The following is a 27,959-nucleotide window of genomic DNA, read 5'->3' as shown; positions in this document are numbered from 1 at the left end:
ATAAAATAAATTTACTCTAGAGACGGCGGTTTTCTTCCCGAGGTATAACAAAACTCCATAGAAGAAGACTTGCTTTCCACTTCATCGTCGCCCTTCCGTCTAATCCGCGTGACTCAAGGAAGGTGTAGATCGGCGCTGTCGAAGAAAGTGCTCCCGATTCATCGTAGGCCATGATTTTGATTTAGTAACTTCTTCGTTTATGTTCATTCAGCCTATCCACTGGTATTTTTTTCTCTCCGTGTTCTCCAGAAACAAGTTGTGAGGGTTTTGTGTCAAACAAAGACTAGTTTTCTTTTTCTTCCCTTAGGAGGATTGGTTGATAGTGGATTTTGCTTTTTTTTTTCCCCCCCCCCAAGCTTCTATCGCAAAGTAAAGGTAGTTTAACAAGTGCTATGGTTTGCGAGCCGAGTAAGTTGCAAAACTGGAAGAAAAAAAAGTATAATTTTTAATGAAAAACTCCATTTTTCCCGGTCTTCTGCTTCTGTACTAGTTGTTATTTTTCGGCTGTTAGATCAGGGATGGGAGTTTAAGGGAGTAGAGTCAATTGCGGTTCTTTCTTGACTCCGGATTAATAGGGTATTGGTCGGCGGGTATGAGGTAAAAAGTTTTGATGACTGACAGCTCGTCAGAAACCCATGTGTTACTGTGTAAATCAAAGTGGGAATGACCTCTCTCGGTGGATTCGTGCTGACCAATCAATAAAGTATTTTTCTTTTTCGCCCTCTGAAAATTGACTTGCTTTTTCAGAATCTCAAAAGTGATTTGCAATTTGTTTCAAGGTACGAGTATGGCATCCAAACTTAGAGGAGTGGTGCATTATTTTTGGAGACTCCGTGTGGAAGGGAGAACAGCTTATTTTGCGTTAAGTAAAGAATATCATGATCACTCCTGAATGCATGTTGGTTACGTCTTTCGTCTTGAAGTGTAAATAGGTTACCATGTTGAAAAACAGTATAAGCTAGAGTGGTAGGCTGATAAAAGTATAAAACGGGTACTTGTGGATTGTTGGATAGAATAAATTCTGTAAAGGAGAGAATAAAATCATTAAAGGCTGTTGTTTATGTCGGAGTAGTAATCGACATGTGTGATTCATGGCAAAAGCTTAGTCAATTATGACGGCTAGGTGCTCCTTGATCTGGGGGTATTCTCTTCTTTTGTTTGAATGGAAATGAACTTTTAAAGATAATCTTCATGCATGGAAGTTGAGTTTCACAAAACTAGCTAACGTTTGCTTGAATAGATTTTGGGCTGTTCTAACCTCCTCGTAGAGCAGCAAAAGTTTCAGTTGCAGATTGTTTCATCTAAACTTGGTCTGCTTTCCATAATTCTAAGAGGTAAAAGTAGTGTGCTTCCTTTATGCATCTATTCAAATCTGACCTAACAGATTTTTGTAGATAGGAGTTTTTCTTTGATATGTGGTGCTAAGATTGAACACGTCTGCTCATTATATGAAAGTTATGCATCAATATCATCAAATACCTTCATTGAATTGTAGTTTCTATTTTTTAAATTCATTTGGCCTGATTAACTACCTCGAGGCATCAAATGAGTACTTAAACATTTCATGCTGCAGGATAGTTAATTCAGAGTTGTCTTTCCTGTAAATAGTCCCTCTTGGATGGATTGGACTTCAGTGGTTCCTTTGCCATGGGACTACAGTTGCTTGCCTCTTGTCAGTGGAAAAGAAGGTGAGAATCTAAAACCTATCCAACAAATTGACAGAGTCTATGATCCCCATTGGACTACCAGTTACTGGAATGACAACGGATCAGTATATTCATCCGGCAGTACTGACTTTTCTGGTTCAGAAATAGAATTTCAACCAAAAAGCTTCTTGTCAGTATCTGTTGGTCTACCGTCAAAGGCAGGAACCATAACACGGCAATCAACCTTCGATTTAGTGAAACAGCCTCCTGAGAGCTTGAAGGAGAATAAAGGCATGGACAGGGTGGACGCCAGCATTCTTCATAGGGTAGTGGTTCCATATAGTAGTAAGAAACCTCTTATTAGTCCTAAGATCTGCAAGGGAACGTATTTGGAAGGTATGTCTGAAAAAAACAACATAGATTCTTCTTCTTTGGCGTCCATGAACCTGTCCAATGGTTTGGTTAAAAAAGTGAAGGTATCACAGCAGAACATAAAGAATTCGTATTGCCAAGTTGATGGTTGTAATGCAAATCTCAGCGGTTGCAAAGACTATCACAGGAAGCATAGAGTTTGTGGAAGCCATTCCAAGGCTCCCAAGGTTATTATTGATGGCCAGATCTGCAGGTTCTGTCAACAATGTAGCAGGTAATGACTTAGCATAGTGCTTTTTATATCTAGTTAAACAATTTTAACCTAGAAATTGGACATTTATCTAGTTTTCTTTTTGGCTAAGAAAGTAAAGTTCTTAGGGAAAGGAGGGGTAGTTTAGATGGTGAATCATTTTCCAGTAAGGTAAAAGAAGCTTATTTGCGCTTACATAGTAATGGTACTTGGTAATTATTTGATCTAGAGAGCCTTGAGTATATTATTATATATAACAAAAATATTCAAACTGATTGGTAAAGGAGCAATATTGTAGGTCTCACTCAATTTCTTAATTATTCGTCTTCTGATATTAATATGATGATTATTTTATCTTTTAGGTTTCATAATCTATCCGAGTTTGATCAAAATAAGCGAAGCTGCCGAAGACGCTTAACTGAACATAATGCTCGTCGACGCAGACAATTTCCAAAGACAATTTCATTTGGTTCGGCCGCATTTTCTGCATCAAGTTATGGTAATACTTTGATGACAAAATATTATTTATACACACACACACACATCAAATAGCTTTGAGGATGCCTCTACGAGTGTGTGGTCGTCATGGTTTAAAATCTCAACCCGTGCCGAGGTTTCGGTCCAGGACGTGAACGATACAGTTTTGGTATTTTCAATACTACATCATGCCATGTCGATATAGTTTCAGTATTTTTTAAATATAAAATATATTAATTAAAAATAAAAAATATTTAATCTAAATATTTAATTAATGAGATAATTTTATTAGGTTTTAATTAAGTCTATCTAAATTATTTCAATCATAGTCAGAAGTTGATTAAAATTATTAACCTAAGTTAATTAAATATAAGTTGAAACCTTCGGCCTGACCACCACTTGTTATGCACCACCAACGCACAACAGCGGGCTTGTGCAACATTGCCACATTGATCTTCGGGCCAGTGCGACTTGTTCGGACGCGTAGCCAGCGACCTCCGAGCCATCACGGCGTGTCGTCAGGTCATCGCGACTCGTCCTAATGCGTCGTTGGGACATCACAACGCGCTCGGATGCATCATCGGGCCAGTGTGACGCGTCCATCACGATGCTTCCGGATGCATTGCCAGGCCATTGTGATGCGTCCGGACACATCATCGCGAAGCGTCCGAAGGCCTCAGTGCACGCCAACACCGGAGGCATGCCGGTGCCGGTCTGCGGACGAAACGAAATATTTTGTTTGTATTAAGTGAAACGGCTCAAGATTTTAAACTGTGGGGTGTGGTATAGTAATAAAGCACTCGGGCGAACAAGTAAGACGACCAGGGTTCGAATCCTACTAGAGACGAATATTCTGGAGGTCGACTTCTGACCGTGCATAAGTTGTGCTCCAGATTTATCTAATAAGCGAATAGGGGGAAGGTTATCTACCTCTAGAATTAGTCAAGCAAAGTCCGGACACCTAAAAAAATTATGAGGCCTAGTCTTGGAATGTCTCATTTAATTAATAAATTTTGATACATTGCTCAATTTAACTACTGAACCTGTGATGTTCTGAATTTGTCAATCACGACCTCAACTAGGTTCTTTTCCAGTCATGTTATTTTAATGAAAAAATTTCACACCAATGGTGCACAATTTTTAGAGAAATTTATCATTTGGCAGTTTCCTCGAAATGTTGGTAATCTGGATGGAAAACTAAGGAATAAACCTGGAGTAGAAACTCAAGTTAGTGGCTATAAGACAATCAAGATTATAGGAGATGAAATCAGATTTTACAGGCTAACTATAAATCATTCATAGGATGGCAATTGACCTATTTGCATGGTTATCCATACTGATTGTGGTTGCCGTATGCTGCCCAAGAACGTAAATGGGATTTTATGCTCCCATCTCATTTTGTGACCCTTGATCCGAACAAAATGTAATGAGAAGTTTTAGAACGTCTCAAATAATTTAAACCTTTTTATATTTTTATGTTGTCTCACCTCGATACCACTGTCTTTATGCCCCCATTGAGCTGGATGAGAAAGAGAATTTTTCACAGTAGCTGAACTTTGCTGCGTGGGTGTATTTATTAGCATCTTTCAGTTTTTTTTTCTCTCTCAATGTCAATATTTCTTTGTAAATCCCCTCTAGGTTTGATCCCTGAAAATTTTCTTCTGTCCATACAGATGATAGCCGGCAAACAAGTTCGATTGTTGGCCAACTTTCTTTTGATCAGGTGACAGATATGAACTGTTCCAGATGGTCTGGCTTAAGTGGTTTAGACCTCAGTCCTAACGGATGGGTCACTTCAAGTAGATTAGGAGGCGCTAATGGACAACTACATTTTCCCAACAGTGGAGTATCAAAGAACATGCTAACTGTTCACCATGATTTCAATAAGTTATTGCCTTTCAATGACATGAACGCTGAGCCATTCAATAAAGGTAATGGCATCAAACCTTGTCTCATCTGTTTGACTGAGAGCTTTTGAATTCCATGACTACATTAATCTCCATCCACCCACTTAAATGCAATTCTCTGAAATGCAAAACTTTTGACTTATAGTTGAATTGCCCATTCAACAACTACTAATTCCCACCTATGTCGTAATGCACAAAGAAGGTGCATTGACATTTTTCGACGCCTTTGAGATTCCTTTAACAAAGAAAGTTTAGCCATTAGTTTAAATATTTTGTTAGAAGCTAAAGAAATGTCACATATCTTAAACAGTATTTATATATTTATAATGAAGGGTTCTGATAAATGATAATTGAATCTTGTTGCATCAGATAAGGTTTTGTATTTTGTTTATCTCGTCTGATACTATTTCATAAAGACATCAGCATTAGAACCTATAGAAACCACGACATAGGTAAACAGTGAGATCCAATAGTGATTGAAGAACTTGTTGGGGAGGTTGATCTCCAAAGCCTCAGCACAAATTGAAGGAGGCCAGCAGAGTTGCTGGATGTCGATAAGCTGGCAGAACCGTACACCATGCTAAAGAGAAAGTTCTAGGGATAGAAGTCTTCTTCCTTCTTGCTCTGCATCTTATTTTTCCTCCTTGTTTTGTTCTCTCTTCCTTCTGATTGTTTATCGGTTGCATCTCCTACTAATGGTACTGAAAAAGCCCCCAGAACCCTATTGTTCGTTCAAGCTTCCAGCACCTGCTGCAGCACAGGTATTTCAAACCATTCTTAGCATATGCTTTCAGGGGTCCTGCAAAAACATTGTTTTCTTAAATGAAATCATTGTCAATACAGTATTTTTTGTCATTGTTTTAAAAAAGTAGCATAGGAAGCCTCATCTATGACTTCCTCAGCATATGTGGTAAGAGATTGTATCATATGTAGTATATTTGTTTGCCATCAATACTCAGGACTAAGTGATCTATATTACTTTCCCTTGTTCCTTGTCAAGGGATAACGGATAATGAAGTTCTTTTATAAGTTCATTTTTGAAGATGGTAATTTGTTAATTCTTTTCAAGTGTTCAATTGTATTCATGTTACTCTGATAATATGTTTTACATTTTTTATTAATATAGATTATGTATGGATTATATGCATATTGTAGGAAATTAGTAATTGGATATTTCAATTAGGATAGTTTATGATATGTATTTCAAACATTTTAGCATTATAAATTATTTTAATTTTTTAATAGCCACCTCACATGCCCCTATATATGTTTTTAATAGCCACCTATATTTAAAAGATAGACTGCATGATGCCTACATATGCTTTTAAAATCTTACTTTTAATTACATTTTCTGTGAGATATCTGGCCAACATGGAACTTAATATTCTTTATACAATTGAATTCTCTCTTTTTGCCATGCTGTTGGTATAAAGTGTTTTCAGCTAGGCATTTTTATTTCCTGAGTTATTCCATTTCTTCTCTTAATCAGTGTGGCAATCACTTTCTATGACATGATTTTAGTGGTGAGTACAGGAAGAAATTTGAGGTAGAGTAACCTCCCCCCCCCCCCCCCCCCCCCCCCCCCCCTCCTTTTTGTTTGTTTGAATTTGCATAACATCATGCCAACTTTTGAACTTCGTTAAATGATATATATGAAGTCATTAACAACTATGATGTGCATGTTATAGTATTGTCACACAAGAGAAGAAGTAGCAAGACCCATGTATGAATTTTCATATAGAGATGAAATAATTGCTTCAAAGTCCCAAAGTGAAACATCTCTCACTGGGAGAATTGTATTCGGAATTTTAATGCCAAAAAAATTTCTTCGCCAACATATGGCAACTTTCTGCTTGCACTTACTCATATTCCATCCCCAGAATAAAGTTCAGAAAGAGACCAAGAATAGGTTTTCTTGTTGATAAATTGATTTTGTTGGAGGACACTATCATGATCTACATGTATGATCTCACTTTTGCAGGAGGATTAGCTACCATGTGGCTCTGCAGTCATCTTATAGTTAGTCGGCCATGACAGTATTTATCTGTCATCTTTTGCACCTTGATTGCCTATCAACTTAGTAAACTTGCCTACTAGAGCTTCATGTTCTATTGATGACTTGCTTAACTTTTACCAATTTATGATCTTTAAAAAGCTAATGGAAATGATGTTTATGATTCATGTATTGTAGCATACTATCTATTATATGCTTTAGATGAGTTACCTTTCCTTGCATTCCAATTCAAATTTATTTTCTCTTCCAATCATGTACCTACTACAAACGTAAACAACTATCCTTCATTGGCTATTATTAGGGTTGATTGGATAACTAGTTATCTTAAAAGATTGAACTATTAAAGAAAAGACTAATTTATATATTTATTTTATTAAACACTTCTCCTTTCATGTGTGGATGAAGTACTCACTTGATTGTTCTGAACCCCTCAATACATGAAATTGATTAGAATTTTTTTAACATAGGTGGAATTTGAAGCCTCAACTTCTTGCTTTGATATCATGTTAAAATTGATGGATTAACCATGTATCTAAAAGTTTGAGTATTCAGATAAAGACCAGTTTGTATATATTATCTACTAGTGATGAAGTAGAGGTTTCATTAATGTTTGTTTCATAAAGCATAATTTAGTTTGTAGCTATAGAATGCTCAGATTCTAACTGAGAACCTTTTTTCAGTTAGTATTTTTTTTTTTGTAATCCTTCCGAGTTAACAACAGCACTCTACTTGTTCAAGTTTCTATAATGGGTCTCATAAATCTTTTTCCACAGATCCAGTAGCACCTGCTTTTTCTCATAAATTCAATGGAGCACCGAATCCGTGTGTTCTCTCTCTTCTGTCATCTGAATCTTGTTTTCCACACAAGGCACAATCGAATTTCCAGCGTGCGAATCCAATCAGTTTTGTATCAACTCAGACTAATGAAACAGGCGGCATTTGGCAAGAAGAACAGCCACCGATCAGACTTGACCTGCAAAACAATCAAAGCTAACTCTGGGACTTCCAATTGCACAGGACGCCCAAGGAGCCCCCCGTCGACTTCAATAGGATGTTATGGGCACTTTAAAGAGAGTCAATCTGAATGTATTCATGTAGATTGGGTGTCTTGTGCTGTTTTACAGTTCAATATGGTACGTAGTCCTAGTTTCCACTTTGTGGTTCCGTGTACTTGCCGTTTTGAAGAATCCTAGGTACTGGAAATTTTAGCTTCAAATGATCGCCCATTATGCCATTTCAAATATCATCATCAGCTGGAGAATGGGTAAATGTGAGAAGTAGCTATTTTTGTCTTATATTTCACTGGTCCTTTCGTAGTTTTGAATCGGGTTGAGCTCAGTCCATTCCAAGTTGAGAGAAGATCGCCTTCTAATACACAGGTATAATGGATGGCTGTAATTGTGAACGAAAGGCTAATGGGTATGAAATATTTTTAAGGTTCAACATTCCATCTCAAAATGATTTAAGATAGAATGAACTCCAGGAAATAGATAAGAGGAAGCAAGATACTTGAAAAACATCGTTTAAACACTTCTATGTAGAGTTGATGTTTCGATCTAGAGTGCAGAATTGATTAATCATGGGAGTTGAGTGTCAATAAAGAGCACAGAGTTTAAATTATCACTTCGTTTATGGCAAACATCAACTACCAATCCAGTTGGGAATAAGTGTCATGTCTTCGACTATACATTCGGGGCATCAACATGCTCTGTAAACGGGTAAGAAATATGGCAACCATTGTAAAAGAAACCATTTGTATTCCATCATAACCATACAGATTCGAACCATCGCTTGCATTTTAATGGCACAGAGAAGCCACTGTTCATAAGAATAGAGAATACACAAATATAAGAATAATGTGCGACACCAGAGCTAACTGGATTTGGGAACTCATCGCACTTAGACGAGTTAAATTGATATACATTGGTTTGTATTCAACAGAAAGCAGCACTACTATCCAGACAGATGAGAACCTATTTACTCAGTACATTATCCATGAGCATATTTTGAACAATTTGAGTCCAAAAAAGGCAATTTGACCAAAAACCTCATTTCAATAAGTTTTATCTGATCTATCTGCAGTCCAGAAATCTTCATCGCATGAAACACTTGTTACTTTTGCTCACTAAAACTTCAGTCAAAGGTCATTGGCTGTATGCAACAACGGAACCGTGCTCTACGAACAGTATTCACAATCTCTTCTTCTGCACTCTCTAGCATCCCAACAATGTCGGAGAAGGAAGGGCGCACATCAGGATCAGGGTCCCAGCAGCAGGTCATGATCTGGCTAAGTGCAGGGAGGCAACCTTGCGGTATAATTGGGCGTACTCCCTTGTTCACAACAGCAAATGCCGCCTGCACGGCTGTCATATTCTGGAAAGGGAGCATTCCAGTTATAAGCTCCCAGAGAACAATGCCAAAGCTGTACACGTCAACTTTCTGATTGTATTGTCTATGCTGTATCATTTCGCTGAGAACAATGGGTGTAGTTAAGGGGCAAATTTAGTAGCAATCCATAATGTAGGAACACAAACAAATTGCAGTGAAAAGAAAAGAACAAAAGTCGACATATTCAGATGGAATTTTCTTAATCAGAGTAATGCATAAAACAGATCTTTATACATAGTTGGATGATAGGTTGAATATCAGTAATTATCCTATATCTGGCAATAAAAAGCGCACATTCAAGGGGAAACAGCCTTTGCTACAGATATGACTAAGAGAAAACATCTTGCCATTCTAGAGTGTAGTGTTCTTTCACTCACAAATTATCCACCATCCCTGAGTCCTAAGAACAAAAAGAGGATAATATTTAAGCCCCTGAAACCAAATTGTCAGGTATTATCATTCTAATACATATTGTAAGGATGCTATTATAATTAACTGAAAATTTAATTCTGGAGGAATTTAGGGTCTCCTTACCACCCAACCTACCAAGATATTCCAATTTACATCTAATCAAATTAGAAAGCATGTCCGACCATTTTTTTTAAAATCAGTAATAATCCAACCTAGGTAAATTAATCAATCTTTGAATTTCTTCATTATTTATTATACTATTAAGGGCTATGTGAACTATTCTAAGATGTTTGGCTTGTTTGTGGATAATCGAACTCAGGGAAGTAAATCTAACAGCAAATGTAATTTGCAATATTCCAAAGTCTTGGCTTCCTTAGTCCAACTCAGGAAGTCATTCTCAATTGAACAAAATCTTAGTCCAACTGCATAAAGGGATCTCTTAACAAGCAGCAGCATATGAAGATTAAGCTTCATTATATAAATGATTATGCTACTATAAAACATATATGAAGCAATATGAAACATATCTACACATCCTAAATTAACCTAGAAGAGTGCATGCATTCATTGTGGTTGTTGTTTTAGGCCTTTCCTCATATAGCACATCAATTAGCACATCAAAAACATTTATCATGGCAGAGTTATACATATGTTGGTTCTAATGGGCAATTCATGAGAACAAAAATCAATCAAAGAAATCATTACCACAACTTGAAGGAAAGATATTTCAACCAAACTCTGATAGGATTTTTATTATGCATTATCAGCAGTCACTAGTAAGCACATTTTTTAGCTGAAAATTGCCTAATTGGATCTAGATTGGTGATTCTTCCCTGTCTATGCACTTAATAACTCTCTTTCCTACTGTCACATGATGTTATATGCTACATAGCTTTACTATCTTTTAGGTGTAATATCACATTTTTATACTCTGATATAGCAGTACAAAACTCTTGTCAACATACCTAGAATGAAAATATCTTATCTTGTCAACAAATACAATGAATGATGAGAAAAAAAACTTGTGTCCTTCAGTGAGGACTTCAATAGATGTTAAAATGGTAAAAACTTATGAAAGGCCAACTTCACATACGGAGCCATCCACCGATAAGTTCCAGTTTCAGGTGTCATTCCTTCAGTCTTGACCTCAATACGAGCAACCCCAAAGTCAGCAATCTTAATTGATTTATCCGAAAATATAAGTAGATTATCAGACTTAAGATCCCTGTGTATGAATCCCAAGCCATGAATATACTCCATCCCCTTAGCAATGTCTATTGCTTGCTTGACTGCCAGCTTTAGAGGGACTGATCTATTCTGCCTCTTCATAAGAAATTGCCTCACCGATCCACCCTTTGCATACTCTGTCACAATGCACCAGACCATAGGCTTCCTGCAGGCCCCAATAAATCTGACAATATTTGGATGTTTGAGATTTGCGAGCATCATAACCTCCTGTCTGAACTGCTGCTCCATGACCAATTCCCTCTCAGGATCATTCTCAGGCTTTTCCAGCAGCTTAATAGCAACATCTTGTCCATCATAAGTACCCTTGTAGAGCTTCCCAAAAGCACCCTGAGCAAAGGCCACCCCCATATTCAACTTCCTTAGATATAGGGTCCATTCATCATAGTTCTCGAGAGACTCTGTAGGATACCGTGGGTCCATCAAGGTCTGAGCCAAAGCGTCTTCGTTCATAGCATGAGAGACCCTACCAGGTCTCAGCACGCTATGCCCCACGGAGAAATTGACACCTGGGAATAGGCGGAGTCCAGTGTGGTGCAGTATTCCAGTCCTAGAGTTGTTCGATCCGACACTGCTATCTTCCACGGACATGGCCGCCGACCCACCATCAATGCTCGTCTGAAGGCTTCTAACACTATCTATCGACATGTTAGAACCCTCATCTAGCTTTTGGTAAAATCCCATATCATAAAACCCATTCCCAACGACATTTCCTCTAACCCCGCCACCAATAATCGCAGCAAATTTCGATCCATCCGCCATTTGTAGATGAACCAAAGATCCCCGATTCAACTAACTACGTCAGATGCTTCTAGAAAGCACATAAATTTCCATTCATTTCGAGCGTCAAGAGTTACCAAAACCTACAAACATGAATCCCCGTCGGTACGCAGGCGACACCTGTTATACCCGAATCGAAAAAAGCATATCGGTCAGAATATTCAATGGAAGCACCTAAAGTTAAAACCTTTGTAAAAACTTCCGCTAATAATCGACAGGCAACAAAACGGCAAAACTCAATCGAAGCATAGGAAGCACCGGGTGAGAGTGCCTACCTCGATCTTGAGGAGAGAGGCCGGCCGGGACTAGGGATCTTGCATATGAACAAGGAATCCGGCTCACGAAGAGGGTCGAATGGGGAAGGTAAGGGCGGAAGGGTCGGTGGCGGCCGGAAGACGACGATCGGTGCGGACAGGAGAAGTAAATCCTTTGATTGCTTTCTTCTGCTTTCCCTTCACGCGTCTCTACTCATTATTATAAATCATTTTTCTTGTTTCATTTACTATTACACCCTTTCAGTTTGGGTTATTCCCCAACTGTCGTGTTACAATATGACCGTTACAAGAAGCCGCAGGGCCGTTACGCGGAGATAAAATGTTCCATAAAAGGATCGGGGTTGATCCACTTGGGCAAATTCTGCCCTGACCGATCCGATATTCAACGAGCGCGCACCCACGCGTGAGAGAAAGTCTCTCCCCTTGCATTTGTTCACAACTTCAATGCTTGTGATACAATATAAACCAACCAAGTTGCCCCTCAACTACCAATGTGGAATTAAACTCCTCCATAATGAAGGTCTTCTTCATCCTTCCATTTTATTGTTTCCATTCATATTTCCAACCTAATTAACCTTGCATTGAATTGTTGAATAGAATAAGCAAGTCTATTAGATTTATGAGTTATAAAAATAGTGGGAAAACACCACAAACATGTAATCACATGCAATAACCATAAGGTCACATTATAATTAACTTAACCGTCTTGAACTAATTAATCATCTGAACTCCAACAACACTATACTAAACCTTGATTAAGATTAAGCAGATCCTTGGATTTTAAAATCTTGAACTAATTAATCAACTAGACTACAACAATGCCATCCAAATCGCAGTGGTTTATCGTTAAAAACCCTCATCACCTCGATGTTCTCATTGGCGAAGCGATGATTTACCTAGCGTCGCTCTCTGCATTGGGTTAATCAACAATGGTGCAGTGATATAGGATTTAACGAGAATGTTCCCATCTTGTATTTGTTTATGCAAGAGATTGCAATCCATTTCTATATTTTTCTATACATTTTTTTCCTGAATGGTGGCTATTTATTTTCTAAATTATATTATCTCTCTTCCCAATTAATATTCAATTAATCAAAGTGCATTTTCCTCTGGAGCCAGGCTGTGTCTTAATTTTGTTTTTTACTACAAAAATAAAGACCTATTCTTTCACTAATCAGGAGACAAATGAATCTTTTTCTTAATTAACAAAGTACACCGCGCGGAAATCACTAAGAAACGGAAAATTCTTATTTTCGATTCAACTTTATTTTGTATATATATCGTGCACGCTCCATTTATTAATTGTTATATATGAATTGGTCTGCAAATTAAGAATAGATAACGATTATCAAATATATACTTACAAGTAGACATGCAAACCACCAAATTAGCCAGCTTGAATATCTCAAATTAATCGCACAAGAGTGAATAAAGAAAACACAAGTTTATAAAAGACAACGTTTATAAAATCTGACCCTTGGATCTTGATTCTTTAGCCAAAGACCAAATTACTAGTACACTACACAATATATTATAGAGAAGGGCCAAGTACTGCATTCCATGACCTTAAATTCTCAGAGAATTGAAGGCAGGGAGATCTAGTTGGACCTTTTCTTTAATACCTGCAGCTCCACTATTTTGATCATTGACATTGCGATGATATTTTCCATGCGAGTGAAAACTTAAGTTGAGCATTAATCAACATTTGTAATTTGGATCCCGATCGAGTCCGAAGAATATGGCAGTGCTGTTCTTCATCAAAGGGAGGAAGAAGTCGTCGCAGAGGGAGAAGGAGGTGATCAAGGACTCGCTGTTGCATGGCAAGGAGATGGCGGTGCCGAAGGGGTGCATGGCGGTGTACGTGGGGGAGGAACTGAGGCGGTTCGTGATTCCGACGAGCTACCTGTGCCTGCCGGTGTTCCGGCCGTTGATGGAGAGGGTGAAGGAGGAGTTCGGGTTTGACCAGGCTGGCGGGCTGCGGATCCCCTGCGACGAGGAAGACTTCGAGCGGCTGCTGCAAGCGTTGCGGGCGCAGGCGAGATCATCGGGGAAGAAGGGCAAGAAGCTGATGAGAAACTTCATATGATCCAGGATTTTTGGTTAGAGATATACATATGATCGAGGATTTGTTAATTAACATAGCATGGAGTTGGAATATTATATATATTATCGCAGCTAGGGAAGATCCATGGATTATATATATATATATATAGATATTAGTGAAAAGTTATGTTATGCCTCCCTTTAATTACCACATTTCAATTACGAGCAGTCTTGTCCGGCCGGTGTTAATTCCTGAAGAAAGATTTGTCTCAGTGTTGATACCTAAAAATTCGTCGTTGTTTAATTATAAGAATGTTCTATGCAAAAGAATTATCTATATGATTCACCTGAATATCCACGTAATATATGATACTATGCATTTTGTGACAAAAATAGAGGATTCATCAGACACCACTTTGATGTCTAAAGCGAAAAGAATCTCATTTAGATGTGAACAACGTTTCTATAACCAAACAGGATTTGATCAACTAAATCAGGGAGCAAATTAGCAAACGCCAATTTGATCCAATATTAGTAAAAGAATGGTGTTTTTCAATTGAATTAATTTTTAATGGATTTTATCAGAAAAGAAGTCAATGACAAGGCAACCCTAATCCGAGTTTCAAACTACAAGACAAGGCGCGAGTTTGGACTTAAACCATAGCATTGCTTGTCTTTATTAACTAAGAAGTTGGGATGTACGTAATTTCTACCTGGATTTTTAGAGAAAATTTAATCTTGAAAGAAATTGTTTCTGTTTATATATCATTGAAAATTTTGCCTTAATTGAATTACCCCACCCTCCCAGCTTTCACAAGTGCTAAATTAATATTGATCCTTTGGACTAGAATCAAAGTGTCATTTATAAAAGCAAACAATCAAAGTGCAAGTGCTAAATATTGATTTGGTGGACTAGAATCAAAATGTCATTTATTTGACATAATTAAAAGTATTGCTAAACGTAAGACATCGAGAAAAAAGTGTTATCAACTACTGAGAGTAGTTACTTTATTATCTTTTGAACACCAATCAAAGTAAAGTTAAGGTGTTTCGTTCATATTAATTATGCCTCTTTTGACACCTCAATATGGCCATTTATATCGATATGGGCACACAAACTACCAACTAGCAAAACTTGTTTAATTAATTTCTTGGATAACGTGGGAGATAACACAGCGCCACTAACACAGAAAGGCGTACGTGCGTGTATAGTTGCTGATTCATCAAGTCACCTCACCGGAGGAAAAGAAAACTGACTCTATTTTCAATAGACACACTCAGCAGCTAGCTGCCTTTCCACGATGATATAGATATATAATCATATATATGTAAAGTAGCCATGGCAAATTTTTCTCTTGCTAATATCACCGACGACACGTCGGCCCTGTCCGCCAATTGTTACTGCTGTATATATATGCTTTTATATTTTGGAGTGTTAAACCTAAATATATGTAGAAAATCAGATTAATAAATTAAAATTATTCTCAAATAAATCAACCAAAACTTTTCCTACACTTCATCATTTTTATTAAAACATTTAACTAATTACACTCTTTCTTTTCCTCTTTTCTCTCGTTCTTTTCTTCTTTCCATTAAATACACAGAGACACAGACACGTTAGTTAGTTATAACAAATTGTCATCACATCTCACATTGTCGTCACATCTCACATGGGGTTGATCCCCAACAGTTTATAAATATCATTTATTACACTCAGTTTGGTCTTTGGAGCAACAGCGGGGTCTTTGATTTGGAGGAAGAGCTATCTCGACCTCGTGCTGGTGCCTTTAGGTCTCCTTTTTCACATCGCCTACAACCTCTGGCTCATCCACAAAGTCCGTTCCCAGCCACTGCACACAATTATCGGCATCAACTCGTCCGACCGCCGTCACTGGGTTCAAGCCATCATAAAGGTTTGCAATTGTCATTATAAACTTCGTCAACCAGCTGGTCAACTTCCTCGTCAACTTGACCCGGTAGTGGCTCGAGGTTAAATCTGATTAACGATCAAATTTTCAATCACTAATCGATCATTAAATCTGATTAACGATTGAAAAAAAAATCATAAAAAATTTCGTTGTAATTCGATTTGGCGACTAATATTAAATTCGATCGCTAATTAACGATCGAATCTGATTTCGATCGTTAAATTTAACAACCGATAGTAGATTTGGTTGTTAAATATAATGATAGAAATTAGATTTGGTCGTTCGATTTAGCGACCGAAATTAATATCGGTCACTAAATTTAGCGACCAAATTTTAATTCGATCATTAATTAGCGATCGAATGTTAAAGCGGTCACTGAATGGATTGCAAATTAACAATCGATTTTCATGTTCCGTCGTTAATATTAACGATCGATTGTGAATTCAATCGCTGATAGTTGCAAGCAGAAGAGGAACAATGACGGACTGAATTCAATCATCATTAGATCTTGGCCGACAAAGATTGGAAAGATCGCTGTTAATTTTAAAATATAATATATTATCCGCAGCGCACTTGATTATGTGCGCTGTAAAAACTATTATTAACAACACACTGTAGATGTGTGCCGTTAATGACGTGCTGCGGAAAGTCAAATTTGTTCTAGTGTTGGTATGTAGCCATGTAGAGCACCAAAGACACAGACAATGTTGTGCGGACTCGTTAGTTCGTTATTGAACTGTCGTCATAGTCTCACGTGGGAAAACTACATTTGCGATCAATGCATGTTAGCCATGTGATGAAAATTTTTATCGTGGTTGTGGGCACTACAAAAATAATCACATTTAACGATCAAATTTTCGATCGCTAATCAATAGTTAAATCCGATTAACGACTGATTAGTGATCGAAAAAAGAATCATAAAAATTTCGTCGTAATTCAATTTAGCGATCGAAATTAAATTCGGTCGACCGATTGGTCTTCGGTCACTATTTTTAGCGACGATCGAACCAAGGTTCGATCGCTATTTTAGCGATCGAATCTTGGTTCGATCACTAAATTTAGAGACCGACTGGTCTTCGGTCGCTAGCTTGTTTCGACCACTAAAATTTTAACTTACTAATTCGTATCCATGTAGATCCCATCCAACTTCAAAATTAGTGATCGAATATAAGTTATGTCGCTAAATTAGCGATCGAATATAAAATCAATCGCTAAAATTGTGATCGATTTGTAATTAGTCACTAAATTAGCGATCAAATTATAATCGATCGCTATTTAGTGATAAAATTATAATTTCAATGGCTAAATAACGACCGTGATAAAATCGGTCGTTATTTATAGTTATTTTTGTAGCGGGGTAAATGGGATCCATTTAATTTTTATATGTGATCTCTAAACTCTGCATTAATTTTAATTTGGTCACGGCAGCATCATGAAGCATAAACTAGTAATTAACAGGATTGCTTTATGAATATTTATAAATAAGTAATTATGTTTAATACAAAAAAATGCTTTATTAGACATATCATTATTTAGGTGTAGTTATGCCTAAAAATAATCATAAAAATATCTATGAGGTAATTATATTTTCATTACAACATGGTACAAGTGTGGCCAAAATATCAATTTGCTTTATTCTTATACACGCCATCGCTATCATATATGACTAATGATGTTTCCCACATTTAGCTCAATTTTAAATAATGAGATGATGTGCAATATATCATATTTTTCAACAAGTTAAACTATATGATTCCTTTGTAATATGTTATATTAAAAGAATAGAAAATATAATTTTGCACTCTCTCTATGACAAAAATACATTTAAATGCTAAACATATTATGAGAGCTAGGTTTATGACGGTATGCTGTAATACTTACATAGGAGAATGATACGAAATTTTTTTACTAAAATATATTTAAATTTTTAAATAAAAAAGTATTTAAAATATTTTTAAAAATATAATCAAGAATCACATTCGGAATTAAGTGCATTTTCAAACTCATTGATGGGGTTTCAGATGCCTTAAAACTTGCAAATGGAAAAAAAAAAGTTAATGGACACCTCACAGCCCTTGAAATTCTAAATTATATTTTAAACATATGGCTTTGAACAAAGCTACGTGTTAAATGGTCAACCATAACTATGAGTTGTATCCTAAAAGGAAAGGTTTTAATTATTTGCTCAAAAGTTTTTGTTACGAAATTAAACGCTTGATGGATATCTAATGGCTCTAATTTAATTATCTTTATTTCGAATTATCGATACTTTTCTAAAATACGAAGTATTTTTTATTACTGGATTTTATTTTGTATTAAAAATAGTTTAAGATATTTTACTCAGGGATGCTAGCTAGATTTTTCATTTGCAGGGATGCTAGCTAGCGAGCCGGAGAATGGCACGGTACATCATCCAAATTGCTTTAAAAGAAATCGAAAATGCTTTATTTTTTTTTCTTTTAAATAATCAGAATGAAAAAGACCGCTCGATGATAAGGCATTAATTACATGCATCTCGACATAGAAAATTACAAAGGATGCTGAGCTTCTGGTTTGACCATCATATGCGCTTCTCGATTTACTTTGTAGGTCGATAGAAAATTTCTATTGAACCAGGCCGACCACTCCCAATAATTAAGTTCATAAGACTGACTAAGATTTATCATTTTTTTTCGACCGAGAAAATTAATACGTATATATTCCAATAGATTGTCTTCGTCACGAACAACCATCCTTGCCTTCGTCATGGCGTACGTACGCCTTCAGCTGACTCAGCGCGCTGCCCAAATTTGACTCATTTTGCTCCGCAAACCGCGTGCATTGGTTAATTAAGATGTGTGACATAAAATGCTAATTATTTTGTAATCATCTTAATTATTTTCTTAACGAGTAGTTTATCATATGTTCCGGTTGAGAACTGCTCCAGAACACGTCACCGGGCCTCCTCGTAGATGGCTCTGAACAGTAGCAGGTGGTGGAGGCAATGAGAGCTTCACGGTCGCCGCAGACTTCGCCGGGGTAGAGGAGGATCAGCAGCGACCTTAAGGATGGCCTGAGAACACAAAAATCGTCAGTAGGAAGGCCAGGGGTACCCTGGCGCGACCACTCCGACGCTCAAGTCAAGGACGACGGGAGGAAGAAGATGAACAGTGTAACGAACTTGAGCGTAAAAAGAAGAGTATATGTGGAAAAAACCCCCCCTGTGGAGGAGGGAGTGGTCGTTTTATAGAGAGATGAGTGTGTACCTGTCACGTCATCATTAAAGGAGATCCCATCACAATTAATGAGGTGAAGGAACAATTGAGTTATCTGTCCCATCGTTGCTAGCTAGTAACCATCTTGTCATGACCCATGTGGGTGTCAGGAGGATGACGATAATAAATGAAGGGCGTGGGCCAGTCAGAGAACCTGATGGGACATGTCAGGGCACTGTAAGTCGAGTCTGCTGAGGACTCGGATTCGGCCTAGTGAGGAGTCTACTGAGGACTCGGACTCGGCCTGGTGAGGAGTCTGCTGAGGACTCGGATTCGGCAAGATTCGGCCGGATTCGGCGAGGCTCCTGCCGAATGGAAGGATTCGGCGAGGTATCTGCCGAATGGGTGTACTTCGTCAGTATACGCCTAAACTACTTGAGGTTACAGACTCAATGAGTTAAACTTGTACGTTGGGACCAGACTTAGACTCGAGTTCGACCATGATGAGCCCATTGGATTATACCCGGAACATCATCCTTTGAATATATTGCGACCATTTAAACTGATTTTGCTATAAAATGCTAATTATCAATGTTTGAGCACTTTTTACAAACCCGGGCTCAGGTTGAATGCATCATGAGATCATGATTTTTCAATCTGATTTACTTCAATCAAACAATTCAACCTATTTATGCCAGTACAGTCAATATAAATACAAATCAGTAGTATATGGGTGGAGTCTCATTCAGTAGTATTTATTGTTAGTACAATCAACCTCTAGTCAAAATTTATCAGTTTGATCGTTTGGCCAAGTTCAAATCAGCTCGAGTTTGATTTCGACATTTGATCAATATGTTAATTGGTTGAGTGAAGCGTCAAGTGAGTCTTGATCAGATACTTAACGATGAAAAAGTCCAAATAGATCATGGTTGATCGGATCACTTTGCAATCAGAAATTCAACGAAGAGTTGGCAAAAAAAAGTCTAAGTGGATTATGGTTGATCGAGCACTTAACGATTGAAAGTCCAAGTGAGTCACAGTTGATTAAACATTTGACAATGAAAAGTTCAACGAAGAGTTAGGCACGAGAAAGTGAAATTCTGATAGGTGAAAGTTAATCGAATGTTAGGTACAAGACAAGAAGTCTTGTCAAGTCAGCCTTAAACCTTGAAATCAAGGTTTAGAGGGATTGGCATTGTGAACATTTTTTTAGGATTTGCTATAATATTTTAAGGGTCTACTACATTATTAGGGTTTAGGGTTTTCTATAGTTTTAGGATTTATTATAATTCTAGTGTTTGTTACAATAAGTAGTTGATTGATAAATAATAACAGTCGACTGTTACTATAATAAACAAAATTAGTGATCAACTCAATTGATATTATTGTAGCAAACAAAAAGTTTGATTACTATAACAAGTAAAAAGTTATGAAATCGATTGATTAATTCGATTGATGTTGATCAGTCGAGTTGATTAGTCGATTAATGTCACTATTCGAATGAATAAAAAGTTCAAAATTTGACTGGTTACTCATCAATTGATTAATGAATTTGAGTAGTTGACTTATGTCATTGTAATAATGAATAGAAGATTTTTGAGTATTTGGGTAACAATCGACTGATGAATAATAATAGTTGATTGTTCATGGTCAAATCTGTTAGTACCGATGGAATCAAAATATCTCCTCCACAATGGTATGATATTGTCCACTTTGAACCTAAGCCCTCATGGATTTGTTCTTGGACTCTCCCCAAAAGGTCTCATACCAATGGAGATACTTTCCATCCTTTTAACCCTATGATCTTTTCTATATACTTTAGATGTGGGACTATGTTTGCACCCTTGCAACCCAACAATTCCTCTCTCAAACAAAGAACCACAGGCCCCCCTCAACGTCGTTTTTGATGTCTGAATCCTCAACCCACCAGGACTTTTTGTCCCTCGGTCCACCCGATCTACTAGGACTTCCCACCTAGCCGCAGCTAGGACTTTTTGCCCCTCGGTCCACCCGACCTACTAGGACTTCCCACCTACTCGTAACTAGAATTTTTTACCCCTCGGTCCACCCAACCTACTAGGACTTCTTACCTGGTGTTTGGTCCTCTTGATTCAAACACGGGAGCACCCACTTCCTTTGTTTAAGGTTCAAACCATATGGTTAGATCTGGATCATGGCTCATCCGGCGGTTAGTCCGGTGAAGAGCGGTCTCGCTCTAATACCACTTGTTAAAATCGATGGAATCAAAATCTCTCTACAATGATATGATATTGTCCACTTTAAACCTAAGCCCTCATGACTTTGTTCTTGGACTCTCCCTAAAAGGTCTCATACCAATGGAGATACTTTCCATCCTTTTAACCCCATGATCTTTTCCATGTACTTTAGATGTAGGACTATATTTGCACCCTTGCAATCCAACAAAATCAGAGTTGTTAAGAGTTGTTATGTAGGTGCAACGATCGAATTCATCAAAGTAATTGACTCGTTGTGATATATAAACAATCGACTGATAGGTAGAAACAATTTTAACCAAGAGGCTATAAAAGAAGAATTTCAAAAAAAAAATTGGAATCGATTCTTAAGGATTTTGGAAACAAGTGCTCATGCATTTCAAACCTCATGAGTCATTCCAAAGTCATCACAAAACATTTAAAGCAAAATTCCTTTCATGTTAATAATTTTATTTACATATATTGTTCACCATTTTATCTTTATTTTATTTTATTCTATGCCTTCGGAAGATATCTAATAAGAGAGCTAATAGTGATTTCCCTAGGATGGTAAACTGTGGAGTAGAAATCAGATATTTTAAACCACGTTAAATCAGTTTATTTTGTACTTGTTTCTATTGTTCGGTGTTTATTTGCATTTTCTTAGGGTTAATCTTTTATTAAAAAAAATGGGAAGCTAGATAAGTACGATAATTGAATGAACACCATCACATCTAAGTCAATCGCAAATCACTATTAGCTCCCCTCTAGTGATGTCTGTCAACGGTCCTAACAATTTTTTTTCCTTTTTTAAAAAATGGGAAGCTAGAATTTTGTAAGCCTATTGTAGTTACAAAAAACATGTTTTTCTTTTAAATTACGAACTGCTGAATGATTTAGTTGGCTTGAAGAATTACCTAGTTTATCTATTTTTAGGAAAAAAAATAATGACGAAATTAATAACTAAGGTTGTTATTTGTTGTATATCTTTAATAACGCAAATATCACGGAAATATAATTCAACTCTTCAGAGTTCCTAAAGTTCCTTATAAGATTTAATGAAAGATTCATTGTCGGCTCCGATTAATTTTTTTTATTCTTGTACCAATTAAAATTCATTCCTATTCCCAAATTTTTATTGAAAAAAAATTCATGGCATTTGACAACAGAACAATTAACAAAGTGTCATAGCTAACAAAATATTTAAATCCGCTAAATGGGTTGAGTAAGAATAATATCTTTGATCCGTTTAGACCATGCGGATGGATCTACTAACTCCGATTCGTTAAGACCCGCCATGATTGACCTAAGTTGGGCTTCCAAATCGACACATGTTTGAATAAATGAGAGAGAATAATTTGAGCTTAAGAAGAAAAAGAGAGAGAGAGAGAGAGAGAGAGAGAGAAAATGACCTGACAGAGAGGAAAATTCCATGAAGAAAATATGTGACACCTACGTACCAAGTTGTGCCACTAACGAATATTGTATTTCTCCTCAATTATTGCATGGATCTAATTGTAATTTAGCCAAATTGTTGCCAGTATACATCACTAAGTTTAATTCTTGGTGTCTTACATTTCAGTTCTCCTTGATTTGACTTCAAATTTGTTCTTTCTTAAGAGTCAATTTAGTGGGATCGTTAAATTCAAATCGAAGTAATTAATTGTTTTTAAATTACCCGATTATTTTACTTCTAAAAAATGACCATGATAATCGACATGTGCCTAGCATCTGAATTATCTGCACCACTGGACAAACTGCTTGGTTGTTGGATGTCTATTCGGGTCATTGCCACGTTGTTTCAACGCGTCAATTATATTATATATACTTTTCTTCGTATTTCTTTAAAACCGTGTGTAGCACGTGAAGTCAAGTTGATTAATAATCAATGTAACGAATGGATCATTGATTAAGGAAAGAGAAGGGGGGAAAAAATCATGTTATGTATGATCATTGTTTTCTAATCAATGACGATCAATTACTTTTCATGATTTTAAACGGGTGAGTTATAAAGAATGAGTACTTTTAAAATGTTTATTTTTTAAAAAAAAAATCTTTAATTTATCTCTTCAAAAAGAGAGACGCACTAAGTTTGGAGATCAAAACTAGAGCGAATATTTTTGCTTTGCATTATGAGAAAGTATGTTGTTGTGGTTCAAATAGAAAACGCGCGCGTCTAGTCTTGGATGTTTTATCAAGGGGAGATAAGAAGCGTGGTTCTTTGTTAATTGGCTAATTAGGGAAAAAGATGATTCCTCACGTTTGTTAATTAGAGAAGAGGAGCTAACAGGCAATGCCTAGCCTTTAATAATTCAATTTTGTTTTACTAGGAAATTAAGCATTTTTCTTTAAGAAAATAATGTTCATTAATATGGCTATAAAATATAAAATATTCATCACTTCTTAGAAAATATATATATATATGTTGGGTTGTAAGGGTGCAAACATAGTCCCACATCTAAAACACATGGAAAAGATCATAAGTTTAAAAGGATGGAAGATATCTCCATTGGAATGAGACCTCTTGGGGAGAGCTCAAGAACAAAGTCATGAGAGCTTAGCCTCAAAATGGACAATATCATGTCATTGTGGAGATATTTTGATTCCATCGGTTCTAACACTATAATTATTAATTTTACCATCTTAATTTATTTAATATTCTCATCTTATATTTCAATTACATGATAAATACTATAAAATTTCATCAGTAAAATTTTTAAAATGAATTCACCAAGAGAGTTTTTATTGTTTGAATCATCAAAGGGGGTCCTTTTTTAATCAAAAGATCCTCCAGCCGAGTTGATACTCATGCGATAGATTTATAACAATATGGAGTAAAATTTGAATCCCCACGGGTGCATGTCTTTGGGAAATTAATTCCTCCCACCGAGGAGATTGCTAGGTATACCGTGATTTACCTCTCTTCCACGATGTTTGAGGGTGAACAGTAGAGGGGCACTTAGGGTGAGCGTTATCACCTTTTCGCAACAATACAACGTGAATGTTATTAAATATGACAAGTTCAAATTGTAATAGCTACGGTTTGAGCGCTGCTACAACGTGAATATTATTGAATAGAACAAGTCTGAGTTGTAGCAGCTATGTTTTTGTAGCTACTACAACGTAAATACTAGGTGAATATGTCAAACTCACATTATAGTAGCTACAAAATCATAGTTGTTACAACATGAATGTTAGATGAATATATCAAATTTACGCTGTAGCAGCTACGAAACCCTAACTGCCACAACGTAAATATTTTTAAACATATTAAGTATAAATTACAGCAACTACAAAATCGTACAACCAGGGCCGTCTCAAGATTTTATGGGGCCCTAGGCTAAATTTTTTTTAGACTTTTAATAATTTTTTTTTAAAATATAAAATTTTTCCTCATCCTTTTTCATTCGGACTTGGGACCGACAATGATAGATTTAAAATATTTTTTAAATAAAATATTAATTTAAAAATAATTTTTATGTAAAATCTAGTTTTCTAACTATTAATTTAAAAATAAATTTTTATATAAAATTTAATTATCTTTAAATTATTAATAAAATTTTTATATTTAAATTTGGTTAATAAAATTTTTTCAATTGATAAAATTGTTAGATTATTTAATCTTTCTTAAGATATTGTTGAATGTAAATAAGACTTTATTAAGACATTATTTTTAGAATGATTCATCAATTCAGTCATGCATTAATTTTTATGCATGCATCAACTTCTCATGCATGCAGGCGTGAGTAGTGCATCAGTGGCATCCAATTCTCATGCGTAACCATACAGGCGTGATGTGGCTCTGCGAAAATCGAAACACCGTGAACTCATGAAATGAACATGTTGTTTGATTGATATAAAAAAATTATTAAAATATATTTTTTTAATAACAATGGGCCCCAAGTTCATTGCGGGCCCTAGGCATAGGCCTATGCCTTGAGCCGGCACTGCGTACAACACAGATTTATTCATACAACTGGCTAATGGGATCGGGTGATAGGAGATAATAATATCAAACAATATACTGGAGGGTAGCTCTGTCATTTTAAGAGAGTCGGGTGCGGTGGGGGTGTCATTTTAATTAAAAAAATATAAAGGGGCACCCTTCAATAATTCCAATAAAAATGTGCATTCTTTTGATTATTACCTTAAGCATTCAGGATTTAATTCTTATATAGGGCATCCTATGTTTGTGCTTTCGGATTTACTCTACCTCCAAAATTAATTAGACACGAGCCTTTAATTGGATGCAAACTTAAATACTTGGATGAATGTTGTTGAACAAGTCTAAGTTGTAACAGCTATAATTCCATAGCTATTATAACATGAATGCTAGGTGAATAGAAAAATTCACATTGTAACAACTATGAAATCGTAGTTGCTATAACGTAAATATTAGGTGAATATGTCACATTTGCATTGTAACAGCTATGGAACCATAACTGCTATAGCATAAATATTTTTGAACATATTAAGTATAAGTTGTAGCATCTACATAATAGTACAGCAATACATACTTGTTCATATAACTGGTTGATGGGATTGAGTGCTAAGAGATAATAATATCCAACAGTGTATTAGGGTAACCATGTCATTTTAAGGGAGGCTGGTGGCAGTGGAGTGCCTTTTTTGATATAAAATCAAAAAGAGATGCCTTTCGATAACTCTAATAAAAATGGGCTTCTTCTTGATTATTGCCATTCAATTCTTATACGGGGCATCTTCTATATGTTTGTAGTGCTCGAACTATTGGATCGATAGGTTGCCATGTCATAAGCTGCTAGCTGTGCTTTCAGATTTACTCAGTGGATGAACATGAGAAAGGTCGTCTATACCTCCAGAACTAATTAGACGCAAGTCTTTAATTAGATGCAAACCTAAATACTTGGATGAATATTGTTGAACATAACAAGTCTGAGTTGTAGTAGTTATGATTTCGTAACTGCTACAACGTTAACGTGAATAATTGGTAAATAGATTAAATCCGCATTGTAGTAATTACGAAATCATAACTACTACAATGTAAATATTAAGTAATTAAATTAAATCTATATTGTAACAACTACAAAACTATAATTACTATATCATAATATTTTTTTAAAATATTAAGTATAAGTTGAGTAGTCACAAAATTGTACAACACTAACTTGTTTAGATAACTGATTGATAGGATCGAATGATAGAAAATAATAATATCAAACAATGTATTAGAAGGTAGCTTTTCATTTCAAAGGAGTCTGATGGATGGAATGCTTTTTGATAAAAAATAAAAAAAAGGACTTTTTGATAATCTATATATATATAAAAACAGAGTTGTCTGGCTAAAAATTTCCCGCCTAAATATCATTTCAATAAATAGACATATTTATCTATATGGAAACAAACGTAAACCGCTATAATTGATTGATAATATAACTTTTCATCCATATTAATACCACAGATTTTTAAATGTATTTTAATTCATATTAAGCATAAACTTTAATGCTTAAATTATTATTATTAAATAATAAAATACAGATTCCTAATATATTGAATAACTTTAATGATAAAAATATAACTTTTCATCTATATTAATAACACAGATTTTTAAATGCATTTTAATTCATATTATCATCGAACTGTATCAGCCAACCAGAAGTAGTTTGGGATTCGTGCTGGACATATTTAGCAGACGATGTTTTATACAGACAACGTAACTTGATGCAACACCAAGGTATGCATGTATCAATAAACTTTTTTTTATATCTGTTATTTTTGTAAATTATATATATAATATATCTTCTTTTTTTTTTTGTAGAATTGGAATTGAATGATGATGAAATTAAAAGTTATGCCTTGGTTGAAATTGAAAAACTATTGCGAAGCTATGGAAAAAGTTTACGTGAATTCCAATCAATGTCATTTCCAGGTGATCAATATTTTCAGTCTTCACAAAACAGATTAATACATGATGAGTTGCGGTTTGATAGAAGATCTTTGTCAGAAGAATATGATAATCTCCTTAATAATTTAAACTCTGACCAACGTCGTGTATATGATACAATAATGAATGCAGTTGATTCAAATAAGGGAGGGGTTTTCTTTGTATATGGATATGGAGGCACTGGAAAAACATTTGTCTGGAAAACTCTGTCTGCATTCTTGAGATCGAAGGGAGAAATTGTCTTGAATGTGGCATCCAGTGGTATAACATCTCTTCTATTGCCTAGTGAAAGAACTGCTCATTCTCGCTTTGCAATTCCATTTAATCCTAATGAGGAATCAACATTCAATATCAAACAAGGGAGTCCTCTTGCAGAGCTTATTGTAAAAGCTAAACTTATCATTTGGGATGAGGCTCCAATGCCGCATAAGTTTTGTTTTGAAGCTTTAGATAAAAGCATGAAAGATATAATGAGATTTGTCAATCCTTTAAGCCTTTATTTGCCTTTTGGAGGCAAAACAGTTGTTTTCGGTGGTGATTTTCGACAAATATTACCTGTTATTCCAAAAGGCAGTAGGCAGGATATTGTTCACGCCACTATCAATTCTTCGTATCTTTAGAGACATTGCACAGTTTTGAGATTGACAAAAAAATGCGACTATAGAATTTAGGTTCTGATGAAGAATGTGCTAAAATGAAGCAATTTTCGGATTGGATTGCTAATTTAGGAGATGGAAAAATTGGAGAACCAAATGACGGTTTTGCGACAATCGATATTCCTGATGAACTTTTGCTGAAAGATTGCAATGATCCTATTGCAGCAATAGTTGATAGTACGTATCCGTCTTCAGGCAACAATATCAACAAGACTGTATATTTTCAACAGAGGACTA

The 27,959-nt window shown here is 35.9% G+C and overlaps 4 protein-coding genes across 5 annotated transcripts; 3 read left to right on the top strand and 1 right to left on the bottom strand.

The window, feature by feature from the left end:
* Positions 1–85: 85 nt before the first annotated feature.
* On the top strand, positions 86–8,029 carry LOC141841728 (squamosa promoter-binding-like protein 12). Of its 2 annotated transcripts, none has more exons than XM_074729919.1 (5): positions 86–163; positions 1,574–2,292; positions 2,631–2,767; positions 4,419–4,676; positions 7,440–8,029. In XM_074729919.1, the coding sequence occupies exons 2-5, from the start codon at positions 1,619–1,621 to the stop codon at positions 7,658–7,660; spliced, it is 1,290 nt and encodes a 429-aa protein (XP_074586020.1). In that variant the 5' UTR covers positions 86–163; positions 1,574–1,618; the 3' UTR covers positions 7,661–8,029. The 2 variants fall into 2 exon arrangements, with proteins under 2 accessions (XP_074586020.1, XP_074586019.1); XM_074729918.1 differs by lacking the exon at positions 86–163 and adding an exon at positions 858–1,334.
* A 413-nt stretch (positions 8,030–8,442) lies between these two features.
* On the bottom strand, positions 8,443–11,925 carry LOC141840431 (serine/threonine-protein kinase STY13-like). The gene is made up of 3 exons (XM_074728413.1): positions 11,766–11,925; positions 10,559–11,610; positions 8,443–9,136 (listed from the first exon to the last, which is right to left on the bottom strand). The coding sequence occupies exons 2-3, from the start codon at positions 11,470–11,472 to the stop codon at positions 8,800–8,802; spliced, it is 1,251 nt and encodes a 416-aa protein (XP_074584514.1). The 5' UTR covers positions 11,473–11,610; positions 11,766–11,925; the 3' UTR covers positions 8,443–8,799.
* A 1,578-nt stretch (positions 11,926–13,503) lies between these two features.
* On the top strand, positions 13,504–13,851 carry LOC141837657 (auxin-induced protein X15-like). Its single transcript, XM_074725027.1, has one exon. It carries the CDS (start codon positions 13,504–13,506, stop codon positions 13,849–13,851), a length of 348 nt encoding a protein of 115 aa, XP_074581128.1.
* Positions 13,852–27,188: 13,337 nt separating this feature from the next.
* On the top strand, positions 27,189–27,686 carry LOC141837184 (uncharacterized). Its single transcript, XM_074724630.1, has one exon. It carries the CDS (start codon positions 27,189–27,191, stop codon positions 27,684–27,686), a length of 498 nt encoding a protein of 165 aa, XP_074580731.1.
* Positions 27,687–27,959: the final 273 nt, after the last annotated feature.

Source organism: Curcuma longa, chromosome 11 (genome assembly GCF_044706935.1).
Source record: "Curcuma longa cultivar G26 ecotype Majalengka, Jawa Barat chromosome 11, ITB_CL_G26_1.1, whole genome shotgun sequence".
NCBI classification, from domain to species: domain Eukaryota; kingdom Viridiplantae; phylum Streptophyta; class Magnoliopsida; order Zingiberales; family Zingiberaceae; genus Curcuma; species Curcuma longa.
The sequence above is the reverse complement of the archived record's forward strand: the minus strand, read 5'-3'. Positions and strand labels throughout refer to the sequence as shown.